The sequence below is a fragment of the Cucumis sativus genome, chromosome 5, assembly GCF_000004075.3.
Source record: "Cucumis sativus cultivar 9930 chromosome 5, Cucumber_9930_V3, whole genome shotgun sequence".
In the NCBI taxonomy this organism is placed as follows: domain Eukaryota; kingdom Viridiplantae; phylum Streptophyta; class Magnoliopsida; order Cucurbitales; family Cucurbitaceae; genus Cucumis; species Cucumis sativus.
The window spans coordinates 11,145,366-11,167,516 of NC_026659.2; the positions used below are offsets into that span (position 1 = coordinate 11,145,366).

The following is a 22,151-nucleotide window of genomic DNA, read 5'->3' on the forward strand; positions in this document are numbered from 1 at the left end:
CCACTAATTTTTAACTAAAGTAACACTAAGGGAAAAATCCTACTATTTTACTTTTTCATATATAGAGAGCATCAACATGAGGGGACTCAACCCTTATCTGAACTTATACTAAATCCACTAGTCACTTGAATCATTCTAATATGAGAAGAAAGAGATGAGTATTGCTAGATCGTAAAATTAAACCTCTTAACTAACTTATCCAGGGTCATAATATGCCAAATTTATTATGTTTCATAGGCCACATCTTCGCTAAACAAGAAATTCACCATTAAGGCACATCGAATCCAGGTGAGATATTATTTTGGTGCCCATTTGATGGAACCATAGTAACAACACCTAAGTTACAAGTTAAAGTCGCACGCACTACATAATTGATCTCCATTGAAGGTATTTATACATATATTTTTCTGTAACTTTAAATTTCAGTCTAGATCCATAATTGAACTGGAAGGGGACAAGAAACTAAACAATTTCATAACTTAAACCACTCGAAGTTGGGAAATGAAGGTGGCACAAAGGTTCAAGAACAAAAACTGAGGGCCTTGAATCCTTTGCAGATCAAGTAGATACCTTTCTTCTTGTACTTTATATAGCTGTGTTATAACAAAGAGACAAAAATGCAAAGGTTATCATCATAATTGTTTCAATATCTTACCTTAAAAGCCAACCTTTCCTTCTAGGCTTCGCTACCTTCTTCAAGTCGATCTATCTATATATAGTATACATGGATGGCTAAACTTAACTAAGTTTATCTAAATTCAAATTTTACACATAAATATATATATATATATATATATATAAGATGGTTTCTATTAGTTATTTATGTTGACAATATTTAATTTTAATAAAATGATTTGTTTATCAATGTAACAAATACCTAGCTAGCTAGACATGCAACAGAAAAACCAAACTGAAAAGATAGGTAAGAGCTTGTGAGAAGAGATCAAGAAAAGTATTTGTATGATAACGTTTGTGTCATGATATAATGAATAATTTTAATATATACTATGAGAATTAAGTGAGGATGGATGTACCTGAACTTCAAATTTGACCACATTTTGCAATATACTGAGATGATTAACCTCCAACATGATTGAATGATTAGGCATGTGTTGGTGATGTGTTGAAGTATCAGATGTTAGCTTACATTTCATATTGTAATCTCCAATCTTCTTCCAACACACATTCAATTCTTGCAACACTTTAAGCACTTTCATCATTATATCACGTGGATGGGCTTTAGCCTATCAAATTAAAAGCAATATATAATCAATTTTGTGTTTATATAAGTAGCTTTTGTTTTAATTTAGAAACATACTACGATGTAAATTAATATGGTATTAACTTCGTAATTGTTGTGGAAACACAAACCTGTAATCCAAGAGCCCATTTTCCATTATTAGGAATTTGAGGTGTAACAGCAACAGCTTGATTATGCATTATAGGAATTTTGGGGCCAACAATTGGATTCTTCATATGCTTAGGTTCCTAAACAATAACGACACTGCAGTTTGAGGCTCACACTTCAAAATCACAAGTAAATTTTGCCAAACATATAGGATAAAATAATAATCTTTCCTATTTCAATTTTGTTTCTATATTTTTTTGTAAAGCTAAACACTTTGTTGGCCTCTCAGGTTTAAGCTAATAGGTTTTTGAAGATACTAATTGATTTCTATTTAATTTTCATGTATATAAGATTATAAAATAAACAGAACAGACATATATATATCTATGCAAAATCTATTCTAACATATTCAACTATCAACCAATTTTTCTTAGAAACATATGTACTATTAAAAAACAAATGTCATACTTGGAACGTATGTTTGGTTGAAGGAGTAGAAATTACGAGACTCCTTTGTTTGTTTAAAGAGTTAATGGACTCCACAACTAAAAAGATAAATCAATGTATGCGTTTTTATTAAATTCTTACGACGTAGACCTAGAACTAAATAACTATCCATATATCAAATAATTTCAACCTTTATCCTAGCTATTCAAATCAAATTGAAATATCAAAAAATATATAGAAAATAACTTTAAAATTTTTAATTTTCCAAAGAAAATGAGGAAACATATAGCGTGGACGGAACTTTTGAAAAACCTAATGCTCAAAATTGTTTTGAGATAATGTGAACAAGAATTCATAACATTTAAAAGTTATTAAGGGTTTGCATTATCACTTAGATTTGAATTCTATCTTCAAGGAAATTTCATCTAGTAATGTTTTTTATTTTAACAATGCTAATGCTGTTTGGAAGGCATTGCAAGAATGTTAACAAAGGAAAAGTAGGTCTCACATGATTTCAATTATGTAAACTTACATGAATATAATTGGACTCGTATCCTTAAGTGTTTTATAATAGCTTTTTTTTTTTGTTTTTCTTGTTTGTGTTTTCTTTTCAAAATTTATTGACTTCAATGACTCATTTGTGCAACTTGGTACTTAGTTACTTCTAAAGGCGGAGCCTAATTCCTTCCACATTGACATAGTCATTGCCTTCTAGCCAAGCTTAAGAGGTAGAGTAGTGTTGTGTCCGTACTTTTTCTTTAAGCCTCTTAATTAACTATTTACATCAAAACTACTCCGAATGTTACTTGTTCGGGACAAGTTCTCTTCATCAACGATTGCTAAAGAGGGGCTTAAATTATGACATGACTTGTATAGTTGTGTGGTGTTGGAAATAAACTTTACGAGGTTGAAGGTAGTTTGAAAGACAAATTAAAGTAAGAAGATCAGGAGGCTACTTGACAAGCTTTCTTAGTTAATAAAAGCTATGTTACGTATTTAATATATGTTAATGAAGTCAAAACAATAATTAAATCAAAATTGATACCCTTACAGTTGATTCCTGAATCTCAGCACCAAGATAGCCATTGGAAATAGGGAATTGATTGCCCAATAGCAAATAATACGTCACAGTTCCCTAAAACAATGTGAAACTAATCATTACTTCGAATATTACAAAATTATAGCAACTAAATCTTTTACAAATTAAATTATTCAAAAAATGAGAACTAGTAGTAAACTATGGTAGAAAAATTACATTCTAAACAAGAGGATGTTGTCAATCTAATATCATACCGTACTATATATTTTGTTTAGTTTAAACAAAAAATTATAAGGTGGACGATCAAATCATTGACTTTTATAATGATAGTTAGTGTCTGCTCACTTGTCCACTAACTTATGCACCCATTAATCAAACAATAATATAATAATAGTTATAATTTTGTTATAATTATTAAAACGAATGATTTATGTCATCTAGAATATTGCATGTGTTCAATTTTTTTACAAAAGTAAAAAATTATGTGTGCTTTCTTTCTTTAAATTAACACAGGTTTATATATAAGAAAATTAAATACTACTAATTGCTAAAACCATGCATACACAATAAAAGATATCACAAATTCATCAACATCAAATCAACTCTGCTAACTACAAGAATATTCTTAATCCATACTTTGTTGTAGGAAGAGGAAGATGCCATTGTTCAGCACTTTCATTAAATATTATTCACATTTAGATGTCGGACAAGATCAAACATAATCATTTAATAAAAGTTTCAAACAGCTCTTGTGGTTGAGATTCATAATTTATTTATCTATTTTAATATGCATGATTAGTCACAATAATCATATATATATGTTGAGTTTTTTTTATTAAAAGAAAAATACCTCATTTTGGCTTTTGCTATGAAGAGATTCAATCAACTTATTCTTGCTAAATCCCATCATAACTACTTTTTGAAGAACATCCTCATCGATCTGCAAGAAACAATAAAAATACAACTTTAGGCAATAACACAAACTATGTTGAGAAGGGATAAATTTATTAAATAAACTCAACATCTTCAAATAAGTAGTATAATATATTATAAATCCTCATGTAATAAGGCTAAAAATAACTAAATCATTATTATGCATATTTATTTCAACAAAAGATTAATGCAAACAACTTAAGAAATAATAATTTTGTTGGAAACGTGGATAAGTTGTCTTAAGGTTATTAAACACATTAGAAAACTAACATTAAAGATAATGAAATAAATCTAATGTCAAAATAGAGCACAGAATTTGGTAATTTAGGGTATGTTTGTATTTTTTTTTTTGAAAAGAAGACAAAGTGCTCAGTAGTACATTTAAGGAAACCCATCATAGAAATCCTAGAGCACTATCAAAACACTGGATTTTATTAATGAGAATCAAAGCGGGATTACATGTAGGGCTGGAGGTGAGCCTAAGAGAAAAGCTCTTAGATGGGCAAAGTTTTGAAATTGAGAGCTATAGTGCTAGGCTTGTAATCTTTGAAAATAGGGTGCCTACTACACCAAAGGCCTAATAAATAACAAGTTTTCCCATGAATTTAATGTACTCTTTGGTTTATATTGTTGAAGATCCGGTTGTTTCTTTCAATCCAAATGCACCAAAGGAGGGCCACTCCTGCATTAAAGATGATGATGTTTCTCTTGTTTGTTGGCTTAATCCGACAAGGGATTTGACATCATTTTCAGCAACGTTATAACCAGTTTTCCTGTGCAACATGCTCCAAAGGATCTTGGCTGATTTGCATTGAACTAGAAGATGGTCTCAATTTTCATCACTTGAGTTCCATATAGTACACACCAATTTTGATTGAGGCATGTGTTTGGTAGCCTTTTTTGGAGGACTTCCATTGTGTTTAAGCCTTCATGAATAATGGACAACAAGAAGAACTCCCATTTCTTGGAGATTACTGATTTCCGCAAATTTTTGTAGAGTTGGTCATCAAATCCACTGTTGTTGCTTTGAGGGTAAGTGAACATAGCCTCTTCGATCGAGGCCGTAGTGAATTGTTTATCCCCTTTCAGCCTCCAATAAAGGTTTGCTCATGCCCTTACTTTCACAAGGAATTAGTAGGGATGTTTTGATTTGATTCCAAATGAGGGCCTTTTGATCATTTAAAGGTCTTCTAGGAGATATATGTTCCAATCTCCTCTATTGTTTTCCCAAACTTCCTTGACAGATGCACTTTTCATTTGTGAGAGAGAAAATAGTCTTCTATAGTGAGTGAATAAAGGGCCACTGTAGTTCCATTTCCTGTGACAAAAAGATAAGAGTTCACCATTGTTCACCTCCCAAGTGTAATGGTTTTCAAACCAACTGAGCCATTTTGTGATTGAACACCATGGGGATTTAGAGCTGCTGAATTTTCCTTCAGTTGAGATTGTACCGAGATGTGAACCTTTATATTTTGCCCGAATGATTTTTCTCCATAGGGCATTTGGTTTGGTTTGAAATCTCTAGATTCATTTGCAATGGAGGGCAAAGTTAGCATCTCTCAAATTTGTGATCCTAACCCACTCTTTTCTTTTGGTGTTGTGACCTTTGACCAACTAATAAGATGAGAACTAGTGGTTTCATTGTTTCCTTTTCAAAGAAAGTTTCTCCAATGTTTTTCAATAGTTTTGTATACCGTCACTGGAGCTTTGAAAACTTAGAGTTCACAAGTGCTAAGTGGAAATGCTATAGAGGGATGATTTTATGAGCGTGAGCTCTTTTAGGAAATGTGAGAATACTTCCAGTTATTGAGCTTTTTATGGACTTTCTCCTCTACATTTTCCTAAAAGGCTTTTGCTTGAGGTTTACCTCCTAATATAACAGTCAAATAATTATAATTACATTGTACTTATACGTAAACCACAACCAAAAAAAGAAAACAACAACAACAAGTTAGCTTGCTTTTAAATATAAACAGTGAAAAATAGGAATTAGACCCATCAAAATTTGCAGCGTCCATAGAAAGAAAAAAGATGAAGAATTATAATAACATTGGGTTTTCCAATTAAGGAAAATATAATCTATAAGATTTGCATCTCTGGAGACAATGTGTAGGACATTTCGAGAGACGACCAGCAGAATAACTCATAGAACCAAAGCTAAACAATCTTAAACAAATATAGTCTTAGGAAAGAATGTAAACAATCTTTTTAAAAATCCAACTTGGGAGAATTTGGGAAGAAGAATTTTACTAGAACTTTTCTAAGAAAATTGGAAGAATTTTCCTTGGGATGGTTTTAGAGAGAATTTACAGAGAGTTTGTTCTATGGGGGCTCTCACAACCCTTGTTTATAAAAACTCCATTATCGTTACTCATAATCTGCAAGCACTTAATCTTATTTCTTTTGTTCAGGATTTTCATTAAGTTAGAGAACAACTAAATTTAGATGTAACAACTTAAAGTGTGACTGATCGTGTAGTTGAAGTGCTTGAGAAGAAATAAGTGTTTAATGTTTTAAGTATATTGAAATCGTAATGATATTTTAATTTAGGGAGTGGTTATGACATGAGGTTAATGTTGGAAACAAATGTCAATCGTTGTTGTGTCGTGATGAATCACTACTTTCAAAGTAAAATTTAGTACAACCTCGATACTAAATCGCACATGTCGGTTGCTTTTCAAAGTTAACACAACTTTCCAACTCAAGTGTGCACTCGCTGGAATAAGGAATGAAATTTAAAAAAAGAAAAAAAATCTAAAAGAAAATCAAAAGTTTAAGAAAGAGGAGAAGAACTCACCTAACACCAAAATCTTTTTCACAAATATATATAGAAAAAGAAAAACGATTCTAGATCTAAATGTACGTTTTAGTCTATAATAGTTAGTATATTAAAAACATAACATTATAACCATAAAGTTGTTACAATACTTGTAATCATCAAAATAATAATAATTATTATTATTATTATCATATTTTTAATTAAAACTTTAACAATAAATCATTACAATCAGTTGGTCAGCCCATCTCAGTGTGTGCCAAAAAAAAGCGGGATGACTATAGTCACTAATGAGGAAAATCAACTAATTCCAACAATGACTATGACGAGTGGAAAATTTGCATGGACTACCGCAAGCTGAATGCAACAAGTAAGAAGGACCTCTTCCCCGGTCTTTCATTGATCAATGCTAGATTGACTTGCAGGAAACAAATATTATTACTTTCTTGATAGATATTCTAGACGGTCGGCCAAATCAAGTTACCACATTGAGTTGTCCTTGTATATTTAATGTTGATGATCTCAAGCCTTATTTTGCTCCCAATGACTTCTAGGTGGCTTCCTACTCGCCATCTCGTGGTCAAGTCTAATTTAATTTAATGGGGTGGAATATAGTGTAGTGTGAGGCCTTATTTTTGTAACTAGTTAATAAAGTTAGGTAGTTAGCGAGTTAGTGAGCTAGTTTGTTTGTTATAACATTCTCTCACATTCTTGTAATCACTTACATTATAATTAAATCTCATCTCCTGTCGGGAGGAGGACAATCATTTTATTTAAAATTAGAGTTTTGGTATTACACCAAAAACTATAAAAAGACAAGACTTAAACAGTCTTCCAAAAAAAATCGTAGAGACGATAAAACTGTAAAATACTAAAATTATATTAGAATTATTAAATAAAGCATAAATAATAATTTAATGTCTTGTACAACTCATATCAAATGCTAAAACTACTATAAGCTAAGCATAACGTTGACTTTAGGGTTTCTATAATTGTGTTTATTGGTATATATATACTAACTTTTAAATTTAATAAGCCTTCTTAATAATATTTTCATAAACCTAATCTTCCTCAATTTTAAAATGATTTGAGTTCATTTATGTATTATTCTACATATATTAAACCAATATTTAAAGTTGTTGAACAAATATCAACACGAATAGCAGTATTTATATCGGAAAGTATATATAGAGAGAGAAGCAAAATAAGGTAACTAACCTGTTCAAGTTGACGTATAGTAGAAAGTGGTTTGACAGCTAAATATCGAGGAAGATGAGATTGAAACCATGGATGTTGGCGAATTTGTGTTATGCTTATTCTTCTAAGTGGATCAACTACAAGCATACTTGAGATCAAGTTACTTGCCTCAGCTGATAAATAACTTGGAAGCTTATACACTCCATTCTACGAAAAATGAATAACATCAAAGAAATACTCAAACCTTGACTCCTTCTAACCAATATATTTTAATAAAAACGTATGTCATTAGCTCATAAATAATGCACATATATTATTCATTTATAACTGTTACTATTTAATAGTAGAGATCTATATCACTGATTGAAGTTTTTAGTCTATCAAGATGTATTAATGATATGTTAATTAGCGAGTACGTGATCAATTCCCACCACTATATATCTTTCTAAATAGCAATAAAAAAGCAACTATGATTTAATCAAGAAAAGTACTTGATATATATATATATATACTCACAGTTGATGGTATTTATTTTGATAATAAAATGTAAATATATATGAAAAAGAAAAGGGTAAAAGAAGTGAAAAGATGATGTCAGGAATTCCAGGAGATGGATGTTATGTATACATTAATGCAAAACAAATACAGTAATTGAGATGTGTGTATCGAATGGCATCCTACACATTTTATGTTGATAAATTAAAGATTTACCCTTTTTGTGTTTTTATGTTGATGGAAATTAAGATTTACCTTTATTTTCTGAACAAGAATATGAATGTTTTCATTATCGAAAGGAAGAGAACCACATAAAATAGCGTACAATATAACCCCACAGCTCCATACGTCTACTTCAGGCCCTGCGTATAATTTTCCAGAAATAACCTATAAAATGGTAAGAAAAAAAAAAGGGAAATTGTTATAATATAATCTTCATTATAACTTCTTTAAACTATATATTTTACCATTCTTATTTGTGGTTTTTTTTCAAGTTCAATTTAAGGAAGTTTTGAGTTGGAAATTAGAAAAAGAAGTATATTTCAAAAGCTTCATCCTTCGTATGGGTATGCAAAAATGACCATAGCTTAATTCAAGATTTTAATTTTATGGTCCTTTTTGTTGAAATCCGGACTAAAACGAAAACTTTCCTAGAAAAGTATTTTTTAAGCAAAACACTTTTTTTTTTTTTTCAAATTGTCCTTTAATCAATAATTTCTTTCAGTTGCGTTTTATCTAAAATTGATTTTAGTTCACAATTTTTTTTCTTTCTCATAAGTAACTATTGATCAATTCATCTACAGTCACCATTTTAGACCATAGTTTCTAGCCTGTTTGTTTTAGAACAATATTAATTCAATTTAATTTTCAAGAGGTTGTCAAGTTTATGTTTTTGTTTTTCTTTTCGGTATCTTGTTCTCTATATTCTCGTTTCTTGTCTTTTTCCCTTTTTTTAGAACAAAATACGGAATTATGTTTGATAACTATTTCCATTTCCTATTTTTTGAGAAAAATAAAATGAAACATAATTTTTTTTATAATTATCTTTTCTCTAGTTCGTTGTATTATTTTTTCTAATTTTTTTTTATTTTTTTTAGTTTAAATATTATTTTATTAAGTTAATTTTCAAAAATATAAGATAACATCAAAATATTTATGGTCCATATAACAAAATAAAAAAAGTCATGATATTTTTACAACTTTTTGGTTTGACGGGAATAATGTGAACGATTTTTCACTCTTTTTCTTCTTCTTTGAAATTTATTCATCTCCTCTTCATATTATTATTTCTTCATTTTACAATATTATAATTATTTATGTAAATATTTACTATTTTCTTTTCCAGAATTTCTTCCTTCTTCGTTTTTTTTTTTTTTTTCCTTCTTGGTACAAGATAAAAAATGATATTGGTACATAATCTAAAAGATTGTGTACCATTATCTAAACAATCAATTGTCTATCCTAAACAAATAGAGATAGACCAATATCGCTAATAGATTGGTTAGATTTGGTACAAGATCATTTAGACTGAGTACAAGATCGTTTACACTAGATATAAGGGTACAAGATTATTTAGTGTAGGTACAAGGAAATTGTAAGGCCCTGATCGCTTACCACCAGTGATAAGGATAATGCGCTAAGACTGGTGAAACACGTTTTGTGAAAGGATTATGTGGAGAGAGTTACATGGTGGACAAGTTGAACCACTTCACCCAGAAATAGTGATGTGACCCATATGTCAGTAGGTCGGCGATTGATTGGACCAAACCACCCAATCATAATTCAGGATAAGGTGTTGACAAAGGCATGTGACATTTTGGGATTGGACCACTTCTTGCCACTGACAAGAGAAATCATTCTGGCATGAAAAAACTCACTGAAGAGATCTATCAATAGAGAAATTCAGGTCATTTGAAGTTGCTTTTACCCTGAATTTATCGAGAAAGAACTGGAAAAATATCCAAGGATTCAAGACGCAGAACGAACTCATTTCTGACAAGGATTCTGAGAAGTGTAAGAGAGACTTTTGGCTGAGGAAACTGGCTAAGAGCTAGTCGACAGTGACTGTGAGTGGTTCTACTTATTAAAAAAAATCTCAAATGTATTTAAATCCTTAAACCTATTTCTATGAAAACAACGATGATGTGAAGTTCCTTTAGCTTTGAAATTTTCAAAATGCATGATACGTGAATGAACTGAAAAACTAGAATGAAGAAACAAACTACTTATGCGGTATAGTTAGTGAACTTTCAACAAAAATATATGTTTTGAAAAGCAATTCATCTGAACTTTATATGGTGATATGACATAACATGTGACATGTGACCTAGGACATTTATGATGTTGGTATTATTCAGAAGATGGAAATGCTTATGTGATGTTAAAACTAAAATGAAAATATCTATGTACCCTATGTGATATAATGTTTTATCCTTGTTGTGTGATCTATGATAAGATGCTCTATTCTTGCTGCATGATCTTGAATAAAATGTTTTATTCTTGATGTGTGATATGGAATAGAATGCCCCATTCATTATGTGCTATCTTAAATGAGATGTCTTTTGCTTGTTGTGTGATCCAGCATTGAAAGATGCATTATAAGAAAATTGATGGTACTTGCCAATGCGTTGAGATTTCTCTGCACGGCTATAACCTAGCAAAAAAGTATGGTAAACACTTAAGCGAAGAAGGGTACACAAAAACGTAATTGAATATGCAGAACGAATATGTGGGATAAACATCTAGTATTCGAAAGGGCATATGACGCGATAAACTTTGAAATAGTTGATTCACATTCTACTATAAAAGCCTATCCTGACAAATGGTTATGTGGGGTTAAGGCAAAGCTTGATTTATCAAAGTACTTGACAAAAGATCCCACTCACTAAACGTTTTCGTCTAACACTTCAAATGTTTTTTCTTATTTTTCCTCCCCCTAGGTAGTGAAGGATATCCGACGTTGACCTTGTTGTTTTGATTTGATCGCCTATCGTGCCTCCTTAATCGCATCATTTTGGTAGTGACCACTTTTATCTCACATAATATGTAGAAACTAGGCGAGAAAAGTCAAGTCATTGTTTTGAGTATGTATTTCGTTTCTTTTAAAAGACTTGTGTACTAAGAATCAAATGTATCCTTGCGATTCATTATCAATGAAGTTTTCTTGTTTTATTCAAGTTCAAATTTCGGGTTTAAATTTTATGGTTTAAGAAGCTGTTCCACTTACTAGGTGTATAGTGTACTATCTCACAGGAGATGCTCATTGAGTGACTAGGCAACACGCCTCCGCTTGGTCGTTTAGGTTGGGTATAAGGGAACAAGACCATTTAGACTTGCTACAAGATCGTTTATACTTGCTACAAGATCATTTAAACTTGGTACGAGATCGTTTAGATTAGATACAAGGGTACAAGATCATTTAGACTTAGTACAAGGGTACAAGATCGTTTAGACTTGTTAAGAGATCGTTTAGTTTTGCTATGAGATCGTTTAGACTGGTTACGAGATTGTTTAGGCTAAGTACAAGATCGTTTAAACTGGGTACAAGGGTACAAGATCGTTTAGACTACTTATTAGGAAATTGTCTAGACTTATTACGAAATTGTTTAGACTGGATACAAAATCATTTTTTCACGTATGTGTAACCAATTAATCGCGGGGTATTTTTGTTATTTCACGTTATGAGTTTGTGAGATTTTTCCTTTTTTACAATTGTTCTATACAGTGTAAATATTTTTGTGTTTTTTTCTATTCTTGAAAAAACCTCATTTAATTGTTTAAAAAATAACCAATACATAGAATTCATTAAAATATGAAGAAAAAAAACTAATTATAAAACATTAATATTATCACATACAAATAAAACCCACACCAAAATGGATGACTATATTACAATCATTTTTATTAATCATATGGTCTTAAAATTTGATTTGAAATATTATTTCTCATTCAATTTATCTCTCTTAAACGTTTGTGATTTCAAATTCAACTCAAATATATATATATATATATAAAAGGTAAACTGCTAACTAATTTCCATGATACTAAATAATAAATTAAAATTTAAAATAACATATAAACATATCTATTGCCAAATTTAAAATTTGAAATTTGAAATTTGAAATTTAGAATTTAGAAAATTGTAGGCTTTCAATATCTTCAGTCGAACAGGTGGGAAAAATCACATCTCTTCATCTATTACAAAATTGAAATTGAAATTTTAAATTTATTTGATTTTTCAAAAAGTGATTTTCTAAAAAAAATTCTAATTGTTTTATTATTTAAATTAATAATCTAAGTAATTAATAGTAAAATAATAATAATAATAAATCAAATCCTAATCAATCCAATTGAATTAATTTGAATCTCTATTAGAATTTTCTTATATTTAAATCTTATTTAAATACCACTTATTTCTCAAAAACTTGTTAAATTTTGTTTAAACTATTCAAATTTTCGATCACCCTGTTCTATATTTTTTTGTACCATAATGAGCTAGTAGAGGGACCTAGTGAACCTATAGATCATGGTCTCCAACGATTCGAGATTAACTGACTAAACTCTTTTAGACCAAGCTAGTCAACGTTCATTAACTAACAAATCATTCCACTAAAGTTCCGTAGTTGTACTCCCCTCATTATAGATATGTTTATATCACCTGATATAACCATGATTAGTAAGTTAACCCTTCACAGGTTGTTCGTAATCTCAATTGGGTCAATTTATCATTTTACCCTTGAGATTACTTCTTATTCCTTAAGTTTCACTGATCCTCTAATGAACAATTGGTTTAAGGTCTAACCTATAAATTGAATATCTCTCTGGCCAATGAAAGGTTGGGCCCCTTGTTCAAAACTTGAATTTAGTGCATAAAGGAACAACCTATCTACTGACTCTAATGAAGTCAGAAGTGAATTTCATCTTGCACATTATGTCCCCAGCTATCCATCTGATCTTATCCCTGAAATGAGAGGCTTATTGAGCCAGCACTGATTAGTTTCCCTCACCTATCCAGATCTAAGGATAATTCTGTATGAACAAGAGTTCATGGTTATGACCTTACTTGAACAAAATTTGTTCTATAGGTTGTACATTTGTGTCTTTGAGTTCTAAGGAGTTCATGGTTAGCTCAGGATTAAGGTTAAGTTATCTAGGTCATTAAATTAAAAGAAAGTCAATTTTAAAACTCCAATGGTATTAAAATGTAAAAAGTGAATATTTGATGGTCTGGTCTTATGCAAACTATTTACATAGGATGCTCTCATTTTCATGTCTCTACATGAACGATTCAGGATCACATCGTTTGTAATAACTACGAAGCAAGTCGAATCCACAGTATTACCAAAATAAGATGTCCAACCTTATTCATATACTATAGACCGTTTAGGCTATGAACTTGATTTTGATCCACATTTATGTCTCTACATAAAGCTCAAGTCTATAAGATAGCCTTGGGACCTTAGTTTATTAGATTCAAGATTATAGTATTCTATTTTACTAATAAATAATTCAATAATTAGATTACTGAATATAATTTACAAACTACGAGTTTTAGGACATAAATTCCAACATATTGCACTTGAGTTCTTATATTACATCTTTTTCTAGAGTTGTGTTATTTTTTTTCGCATAAATTTTAAGTGAGGTTTGGGTCAGCAGGTATGGTTGAGAGGAGAAGGATATCAATTGACTTCACGCTACCTCTAGGATCAAGAGGGGGTGGTCTGGAAGGGGGTGTGGCAGCTTGCTATCAGACGAGTAAGTTTCTTGGGAACCTTAAGAACAAAGGTTTAAGTTATGTTCTAGATAATCTAATACCAGTTTAGAGTATGAGTCAGAAAGTTTAGTATTGTGCATATGAGTTAGTGGTATCTATAACATGTCTCATGAGTTGATGGGTTATAGGAGTCATACTTCAACGACGTAGTAGATAACATAAACGGAATCTGAACGAGGCTCGAGATTCTATCGAAAGACAGTCTGGGAGGAAATCTAGTACCACAAGAGTACATATTGTGGCCACGGATGAACAATACTTTAAGTTTTCCCAAACGTTTATGAGAACAATGTGATCAACACCTTGTGATCTTGAAAATAAATATGGTATTCAAAAAACTTAAGAGTTTAGGGGCCACAATGTTTGAAGGTTCAACGAATCCAGCAGATGCTGAGTTATGGTTGATGATGTTGGACAAGTGTTTCAAAGTCATGGATTGTTACAAAGAGCGGGAGGTTAATTTGGCCACCTTTCTATTTCTAAAAGAAGTAGAGAGTTGGTGGAAGACTTTCAAAAGCATTTTCGAGGATAAGTACTATCCTAGTACTTATTTTGAGATAAAGAGAGATGAGTTTTTAAGTTTGGAGCAACGAATCTTTATGTGGCTAAACATGAAAGGAAATTTCCTAAACTTTCTAGGTATGCAGAAGTGTTAATGGCATTTGAAGGTGATCAATGTCGAATTCAATAAATTCTTACTCCTATTACTTTAACAGAAACATGGACTAACTTCTCTCAGTTAGTTGAAACAACATTACAAGTTGAGTAGAGTTTCTTGAAAACCAAACCAGCGGTGGAACTAAGTCAAAGAATTTCTATAACTGGTAACTTCAAATGACAAGTGCAACGATGGTTTACACATGGTGTGTCAAGTAAACGAGAGTTTAAAACCCGATATGATGAATAGACTTCTGGACAAATACAAGAAGTGTTTATCTAAGACAGTCATCTAAAACAATATTGGTACCTCAAATAGAAAAGGAATCAACAACAAGTAACCGTGATAGACGTCCTTGTGAAGATTGTGGTAGATTTCACAAAGAACCATGTTTAGTAAGGACAAAAGGATGTCACTACTGCAGAAAACTAGCACACTTAATGAGATAGTGTCCTGAACTAAGGAAAAATTTGTAAGGAAATCAAAAGGAGGAATCTCAATCAGTAAATCAGCTGAGAACTATAATGACTACGGGGTGTAGAACCCAGTGATACGAAACAAAATGGCGTAGGGGGATGACCTCGACAATAAGGTAATGCTTTTGTAATAATGTAGTAAGAGGCAGAGCATGCACAAGAAGTAATTATTACTGGCAAGGTTCTTATTTAAATAATCTTATGTATTCCTTCATTTAGAACATGCTAGAATGAAACATGTATTTGGGTTAAGTTGGATATGAGGTTATAATTCTTACTTGAGAACTAGATGAGGAGTAAGTATCCAACATTGTTTGGGTTAAGGTTTACTAAATTTCAAAGTATCCAACATTGTTTGGGTTAAGGTTTACTAAATTTCAAGGATGAAATTTCTTAAGGGGAAAAGAAATTATAAACCCTAGATCCAAGAATTCCTAAGTTTTCTAAGGAACTTAAGAGGTGAATAGAGGCCGTGTTTAGTTGGAGAAACACGATTTAAGTTTGGTGTTGCAAGAAAACTTAGAAAGGAATTTTACTAAGGTTGATGGTTACTAAATGTTATGCAAGGTGTCATTATTTTGGTAATTATAAGTTAAAATGACAAACGTTAATTGTCATCGTAGCCCAGGTAGGCTTAAGAAATGTTTAAGATTTGACCAAGTGTTGGCTAAGCTTGTTGCTTATTTCTAGGTGACCAAAGCTCGGGATTGGGCTAGAAGAGGTAGTCTTATGTGGCAAGTGTCAAAATAACCTCCTAAGACATTGAGGTAGGTGGCTCAAGATCATGCCAAGTGTTTTTGGAGTAGGCGATCAACTAGGTCTAAAAACCTCCAAAGATAAAACAATGCTAGGCAAGCTACTCCATACGGCTAAGGGCATGCTAGATGAGGCCTGTTTTGGTAGACAAGATTGGCTAGGTGAGGCAGAGGGTGCTAGAAAAGCAAGCTAGGAATTTTGAAAGTATCAAGAACCTCTAAATAGGTTATCTTGATGCCAAGCCTTCCCACGCAATTAGATGAGCCATGCGGCCAACACAAGCCACGCAAGTTGGGCTATACAACATGATAAAACATGCGAGGAAAAAGGGCTAGGCAATATGAACTTTCCAAATAACTTCTAAAGACAAGAGGTTGGTCGGCCATGCGTATGCTACGCGATTTAGGCAAAAGGTGAAGTAAAGTACAAGTGGCATGACATGAAAAACATCTAGGTTTTGCCAAGTAGGAAATGTAACTTGAGCAGCATGAGGTGGAAAGTGACAGGTATGATGTATAGGAAGTGAGAAGGTGTTAATAAGTAGCATGCAAGAACTTATATATAAAGGGAACTTTAGATGATTGGTGCTCATAATCCACTCCTGTCAATTGGGTAATTGAATTGAAAACTCTCATAAATTAAGTATAGTATCTAGGAAATGACTGCCAAGAAGGGAAGACGCCAAGAAGGGAAGACGTCAAGAAGGAAGGCATTGAACTGAAGAAAACCACAAAGGTCAATTTAGAAGGAAAACTGAGTAGTGTTGATTATATTTAAGCTACATAACTCAATACTTGGAGTGTTTGGCTGAAATTTTGAGGTAAGCTACTTCGAAAGTTTCTAAACACGTTTGTAGAAGAAAGTTTCTTTATTTCAGTTCTAGATTTTAAGTTATTAAGCTCCAAAGGCGAATAAATTTTCTAGTCGAAAATCAAGTATCTAGGCAAGGCCAAGGGTGGGTTGAGTGCCAAGATGACAGTGTGAGATGGGCATGGAAACTGGGCAAGAGAGGTTATTTAAGTTTCAGAGCATGCAAGAAGCATGTCCACAAGACAACCAAGTGATATGAGGAGTGCGCCTAGGCCATACAGGGTGCCATGTGCATGCAAACAAAGGACGTCACATGAAACACATGGCTTGAGCACGGCGAGGCATTCCAACACTTTCGAGGTTAGCAAGCGGTCAGGCCCCTGAGCCTGCACGTTCGTGTGCAGCCTGCCTCCATGCCATGTACACCAGTAGTGCCAAAAAGCTAAATTTTTTGCCTTTTTTAATATTTTTTGAAATTTAAAGCAAAGTTTGGATATTCTCTGGACCTAAGGGATTGATTTGGATTTAAATATAATTATTTCAAGTTAAGAGAAGATTGAATAATTTTATAGGCCAAGAATCTAGCTCTTATTTGTGAATGACAAAATGTATTTCAAATAAGGTTTTCTATGTGAATTTATTAGCCAAATGTTTTAACATGCTTGAATTTAATATGATCTACAAGCTATTTCTAAAGCCTGTCATTTAAATAAAGCATTATCAAGCTTGAATTGTTCAAGTGTACTTTGGTTAGCAAGAGGAAATGAGTTTATAAAGGTTGTAACAAGGCTTGGTTTATGGTTTTAGATATTGTTTTCAAAGCCTATTATTTTAAACATGTTTTAGTCTATATCAAGTTATCTTGTTACTACTACAATTTTATGAGATAGGATATTAGGCACCAAGAAATTTTGAGATAGAAACATCTATCTTTAAGGATTTGAGGTAGGGACGTCTATCTCTAAGGTGGAGTTGGGGATGTCTATCTTTGAGGGATCGATAGTATCAATCTTACTCTGCTATCTAAGGCAAAGGATTATGTTGGATTTGGTATTTATTAACTCTACCATCTACTAAGGATTTGATATCTAGTACAGATGAGAAAAAGCCTAAGATTTAAAAATTATTTGTATAAATGCTTTACTAAGTTTATTTTCTTGAAACATTTTATAGTTCTACATTGGTTTCTAAAACCTAGTCACTCACTAGCTGGTTTTTTAGCTCACCATTTCAAAATTGTTTACCACTTTCTTGGTAGAACTTATGTTCACAAGGCTTGAAACAATGTCGTCAATTCTGCTAGTGGATCCCGTCTTTTCTTCAGTATGTTGTTTAGGTCATATGTACTTTTATGTACATACAGTCATGTAAACATGTCTAAGTTATGGTGAGTATTATGTTGTGGGAAGGGAGGGTTTGTTCTTGTACTAACTATGAAATTTATGGTTTGTATTAATAGTCTATATAAAACTTATCTTGAAAATATGTTGCACTTGAGTTCCTATGCTACATCTTTTCCTAGAGTTGTGTTATTTGCTTTCGCATGAATTTTAAGTGAGATTAGGGTCAACAAGTATCGTTGAGAGGAGCACGATATCGGTTACATCACGCCATCTCTCGAATCAAAAGGAGGTGTTCTGGAAGAGAGTGTGACAGAAACTATCTTTCATAGTTTCTTATTGTTACCCAATTTTTAGAAATGTTTCTTAAATTTTGAAAACGAGAAACAAAAATTGTTATCAAACACGCTTGTGTCTTAAAAAGTAAAAAACAAAAACAGGAAACATGAACGTTATCAAACAAGCTCTTAGTTTCTTAGACTTGGAAGTATATATTTGTTTAGTTCATCAAATTTAACTACATAATAGTAGGCTTTTCAATTTTCAATTTTCGATACTAGGATGATGTGTTCAAAACTATTAAAATGAATTAATATATAAAATTTAATTTGATGTATAATAAAATCCTACTGTTTGAATTTTACATGGAGTAGAACCGTGTTTTTTCTAAAAATTAAAATTAAAATTAAAGAAATTTGAAAGCAACATTAAAAGGAAAAAAAAAAATCTTTGACTCTAAACTTTTGGAATTGGATCAACGACTTTAGTTTTCAACGTCAAAATGTTCATAAACTCAATAATTTTCAATAAAATAAGGTTAACCATTAAATACATTCTCGTCAAAATTCATGCATTAAGGAAAAAAAACCTACCCCATCCATTTTTCTTTAAAACAATTTGATATTATATATTAATTGGTATTCACGAGACCTTCCTCCCTAGAGATGAAGGGTTTCAATCCCCACTATAATTATTATACAGAAAGAAAGAGTCACAGACACTTGTACGTACCAAGAATTAATAAAAAGTTAGAATGAAAGAATAAAGCCAGTTTGATGCCAATTACGATGAAATGGTGAAGAAATATGGTTACCTCTGGTGCAGCATAGTTAGGACTCCCACAACTAGTTTTGAAGAAATGGCCATCATACATGACACTGCTAAAACCAAAATCAGCAATCTTGACATTGAAATTTGAGTCCAAAAGCACATTCTCAGGCTTTAGATCTCTGTGAACGATCATATTTCTATGGCAGTGCTCCACTCCACTTATTATCTGTTGAAAAATTCTGCGAGCTTCATCTTCTTTTAGCCTACCCTTCTCCACAATATAATCAAACAGTTCTCCACATTTCACATATTCCATCACTACATATGTATCAGTTGGTGTCTCGATAACCTCATATAGTTGTACTATGTGTGGATGCTTTAACAACTTCATTATTTTTATTTCTCTTCTAACTGCATGCATGCATCAATTTTATTAACATTAACGTAAATATAAATACATATACTTTCAGTTTCAGAATACATGTAATTTCATGAATGAAAAAGAAAATACTTTTTCAAATTAACACATTATTATTCTATATGTTTTTTTTTTACTTCAAACTGTGGTGAGGAATCAGCCTTCAATTTCTTTAAAAAGTAATCACCACTCATTCATGAAAAGAAATGAGTGTAGATTATAGTTTTGGTCATCAAATTTTTTTTGGTTTTGTACTTAATTTGCCCCACACTTCAATCTGAAAATTCTTCTACCTCGGCAAACATTACAGAAATTATTTATTTATCTTCAAATGGGAGCTTTGACTCTCACTTACTGTGTGTAATGATTAACTATATACTTTTATACAAAATTGGAAATGAGAGTGTGTGGTTAAATTTTAAAACGCGAAAAGAATTAAAGGTCTGAACCGTCTACAAATATATTATTTCAAAAAAAAAAAAAAATTATAAGAGATTTTCCAAAAATAAAAACAAAATATTTAATAAAACTAAAAGATAAAATTCACTAGGATCCATAAAATTTTTGTCAATTTTTTTTAAAATATATAAAATTAAAATTAATAAATTAATATTTGTGATGAGATATAGTTTTTAATGGTGATTTGACTTTCCAATAAATTTTCAGAATCTTCTTAGTTATATGCTTTTATTGACGTTGTGGGATAAGTTAAGTTAAGACATTTTAAATGAAACTTGCCAATTTAGACCATACTTAATTCAACAAAAATTACGATTAAAAGATATAATTGCTAAAAATATTTACAAAATATAATAAAATTTTATATTTTATTAATTATAAAAAGTTGCTATACTTTTTCTATTTGCATACCATTTTTAAATACTAATAAAAGTTTATTTAAAATTTAAAATTTTATTATATTTTAAAATATGAACATGCTCCAATATTCAATTCAGGTTTTCAGTACTGATCCTTTTAGAATTCATAGTCTAATTCTAGCCCCAAGATCATATCTTTAGATTAAGAGAAAAAACCATTTACTTCATACATTCTATATAACCTTGTGGTGTGTTCTCTTCTTTTTGCATTTTTTCTGCTCTAGTTGATAAATAATAATTAATTAGTATGTGCGTATACTACACCAACAAAAACAATAGGTAGTTCAAATCTCCATACCTCAATTTTATATTTTATCTTTCAGTAGTTTATTTTTATTTTTGAAAAGAAACAAAAAAAATATTAAATAAGTTTAGAAGGGAAAATAGTATAAAAATACTAATTAGCAATAAATTAAACCCTAATTTTGTTTATCGGTATTACTCTCTCTCTTCTTGTTGTTCATAACTATTATTCTTCTTTTCAATCCAAGTGTAGCTTCGATTTTAAGCTATTCAGCCACAAAATCCTTCTCTACAACACACACTACTTCACGCACAACTTTTTCTATACCTTTTCTTATAGACTTTCTATTCAGTTTTCAAAAACAAAAAACAAAAAGAGTAAAAGGTTTTTAAAAACTTGTGTTTTTGTTAGAAATTGACAAATGTTTCTTTGAAATTGATGAAACCCAGAGTAGACAAATATGGATGAACTAATATTACGAAAAAAAGTTATGGAATATATAGGATGTATGGGATAAATGAAAATAGGAAAAAGATGAGAAGAAAAGAAAATGGACCTTTATGTTCAAGACCCATTTTAGCAATTTTGTGATGATTGAGAATCTTGATGGCAACTTGATGTCCAGTTAATTTATGTATTGCAGCTTTAACTTTTGCTGTTGAACCAACTCCAAGAATTTTCCCGACCTTGTAGTTTTTCAGAAACACCTCAATACTTCTCTCTTCATATTTGGATTTACCCTTCTTCTCCATTTAATTAATTCCTATAAACTAGCAGAAACAGCATCATCAATTTATAAGATCGACCATGTTAAGAAATTTAAAGAAGAAAGAAAGAAAATGGAACCTGTGTGGTAGTAGTAGAGAAAATTAAGGGAGTCCCAAGTCCAACTATGAGAAAAACTCAGCGGATTGTTATTTATTAGTTAGGGACTTTTAAGGGTAATTTGGGTAATTCATATTTGATGAAAAAGAGAAATACATTGACATTTTTATTTTCTTTTTATTTATTACTTTGTTTTTATACCAAGAAAATGATTTTTATTCAAAGTAATTATTCTATCAATCCTTTGCACTTTAACCTTACTCTAATTTTGTATTTTATTGAGCCTTGTTTTCCATCGTTATCATCTTTCTTCTTTGTCATGAAAAGTCAAATAATCACGGTTTGTTTACCAACACAATAATCTCAAAATTAGGAATACTTTAATACTAGATTTCGAGATGGAATATACATATATATTCTATTCATTCTCTTTTTTTCTTTCTTCTTTCTAATTTATTCATTTTCTTGTTCGGATTTCTTCAACTCCTCGACCAAAATTTCTTTCTTCTTTTTCTTCCTCTTCTCTTTCTTTCTTACAACTCCTCTTCTAAAATATCAAGATCGTTTAATGATTGCTTACTTATCCAATACGATCATTTAACATGGTGTGTTATTTCTCATTGTTAAAAAGAAATACACGATCGATCAAACATAATTTTCTACACGATCGCAATCTTGTATCATG

At 31.2% G+C, this 22,151-nt stretch overlaps 1 protein-coding gene across 3 annotated transcripts; it reads right to left on the reverse strand.

Moving 5' to 3' along the window:
* Positions 1-202: 202 nt before the first annotated feature.
* Positions 203-21,526, reverse strand: LOC101214585 (SNF1-related protein kinase catalytic subunit alpha KIN10-like). 3 transcript variants are annotated; one of them, XM_004149584.3, is made up of 10 exons: positions 21,488-21,526; positions 21,198-21,404; positions 19,145-19,512; positions 8,491-8,622; positions 7,762-7,947; positions 3,685-3,774; positions 2,841-2,930; positions 1,372-1,488; positions 1,035-1,244; positions 203-593 (listed from the first exon to the last, which is right to left on the reverse strand). In XM_004149584.3, the coding sequence occupies exons 2-10, from the start codon at positions 21,391-21,393 to the stop codon at positions 480-482; spliced, it is 1,503 nt and encodes a 500-aa protein (XP_004149632.1). In that variant the 5' UTR covers positions 21,394-21,404; positions 21,488-21,526; the 3' UTR covers positions 203-479. The 3 variants fall into 3 exon arrangements, with proteins under 3 accessions (XP_004149632.1, XP_031741194.1, XP_031741193.1); XM_031885334.1 differs by having other exon boundaries at positions 2,847-2,930; positions 21,198-21,411; positions 21,488-21,524; XM_031885333.1 differs by having other exon boundaries at positions 21,198-21,411; positions 21,488-21,524.
* Between the last annotated feature and the right edge of the window lie 625 nt (positions 21,527-22,151).

Bases quoted from the DNA above. Each gene is read 5' to 3' on its own strand.
- LOC101214585 (XM_004149584.3), bottom strand. From the start codon at position 21,393: ATGGAGAAGAAGGGTAAATCCAAATATGAAGAGAGAAGTATTGAGGTG. The intron at 8,623-19,144 runs GTAACCATATTT...ACCATTTTATAG, and splicing joins CTAACTATGCTGCACCAGAG to GTTATTTCTGGAAAATTATA. The intron at 1,245-1,371 runs GTTTGTGTTTCC...TTAATTTGATAG, and splicing joins AATGGGCTCTTGGATTACAG to GCTAAAGCCCATCCACGTGA.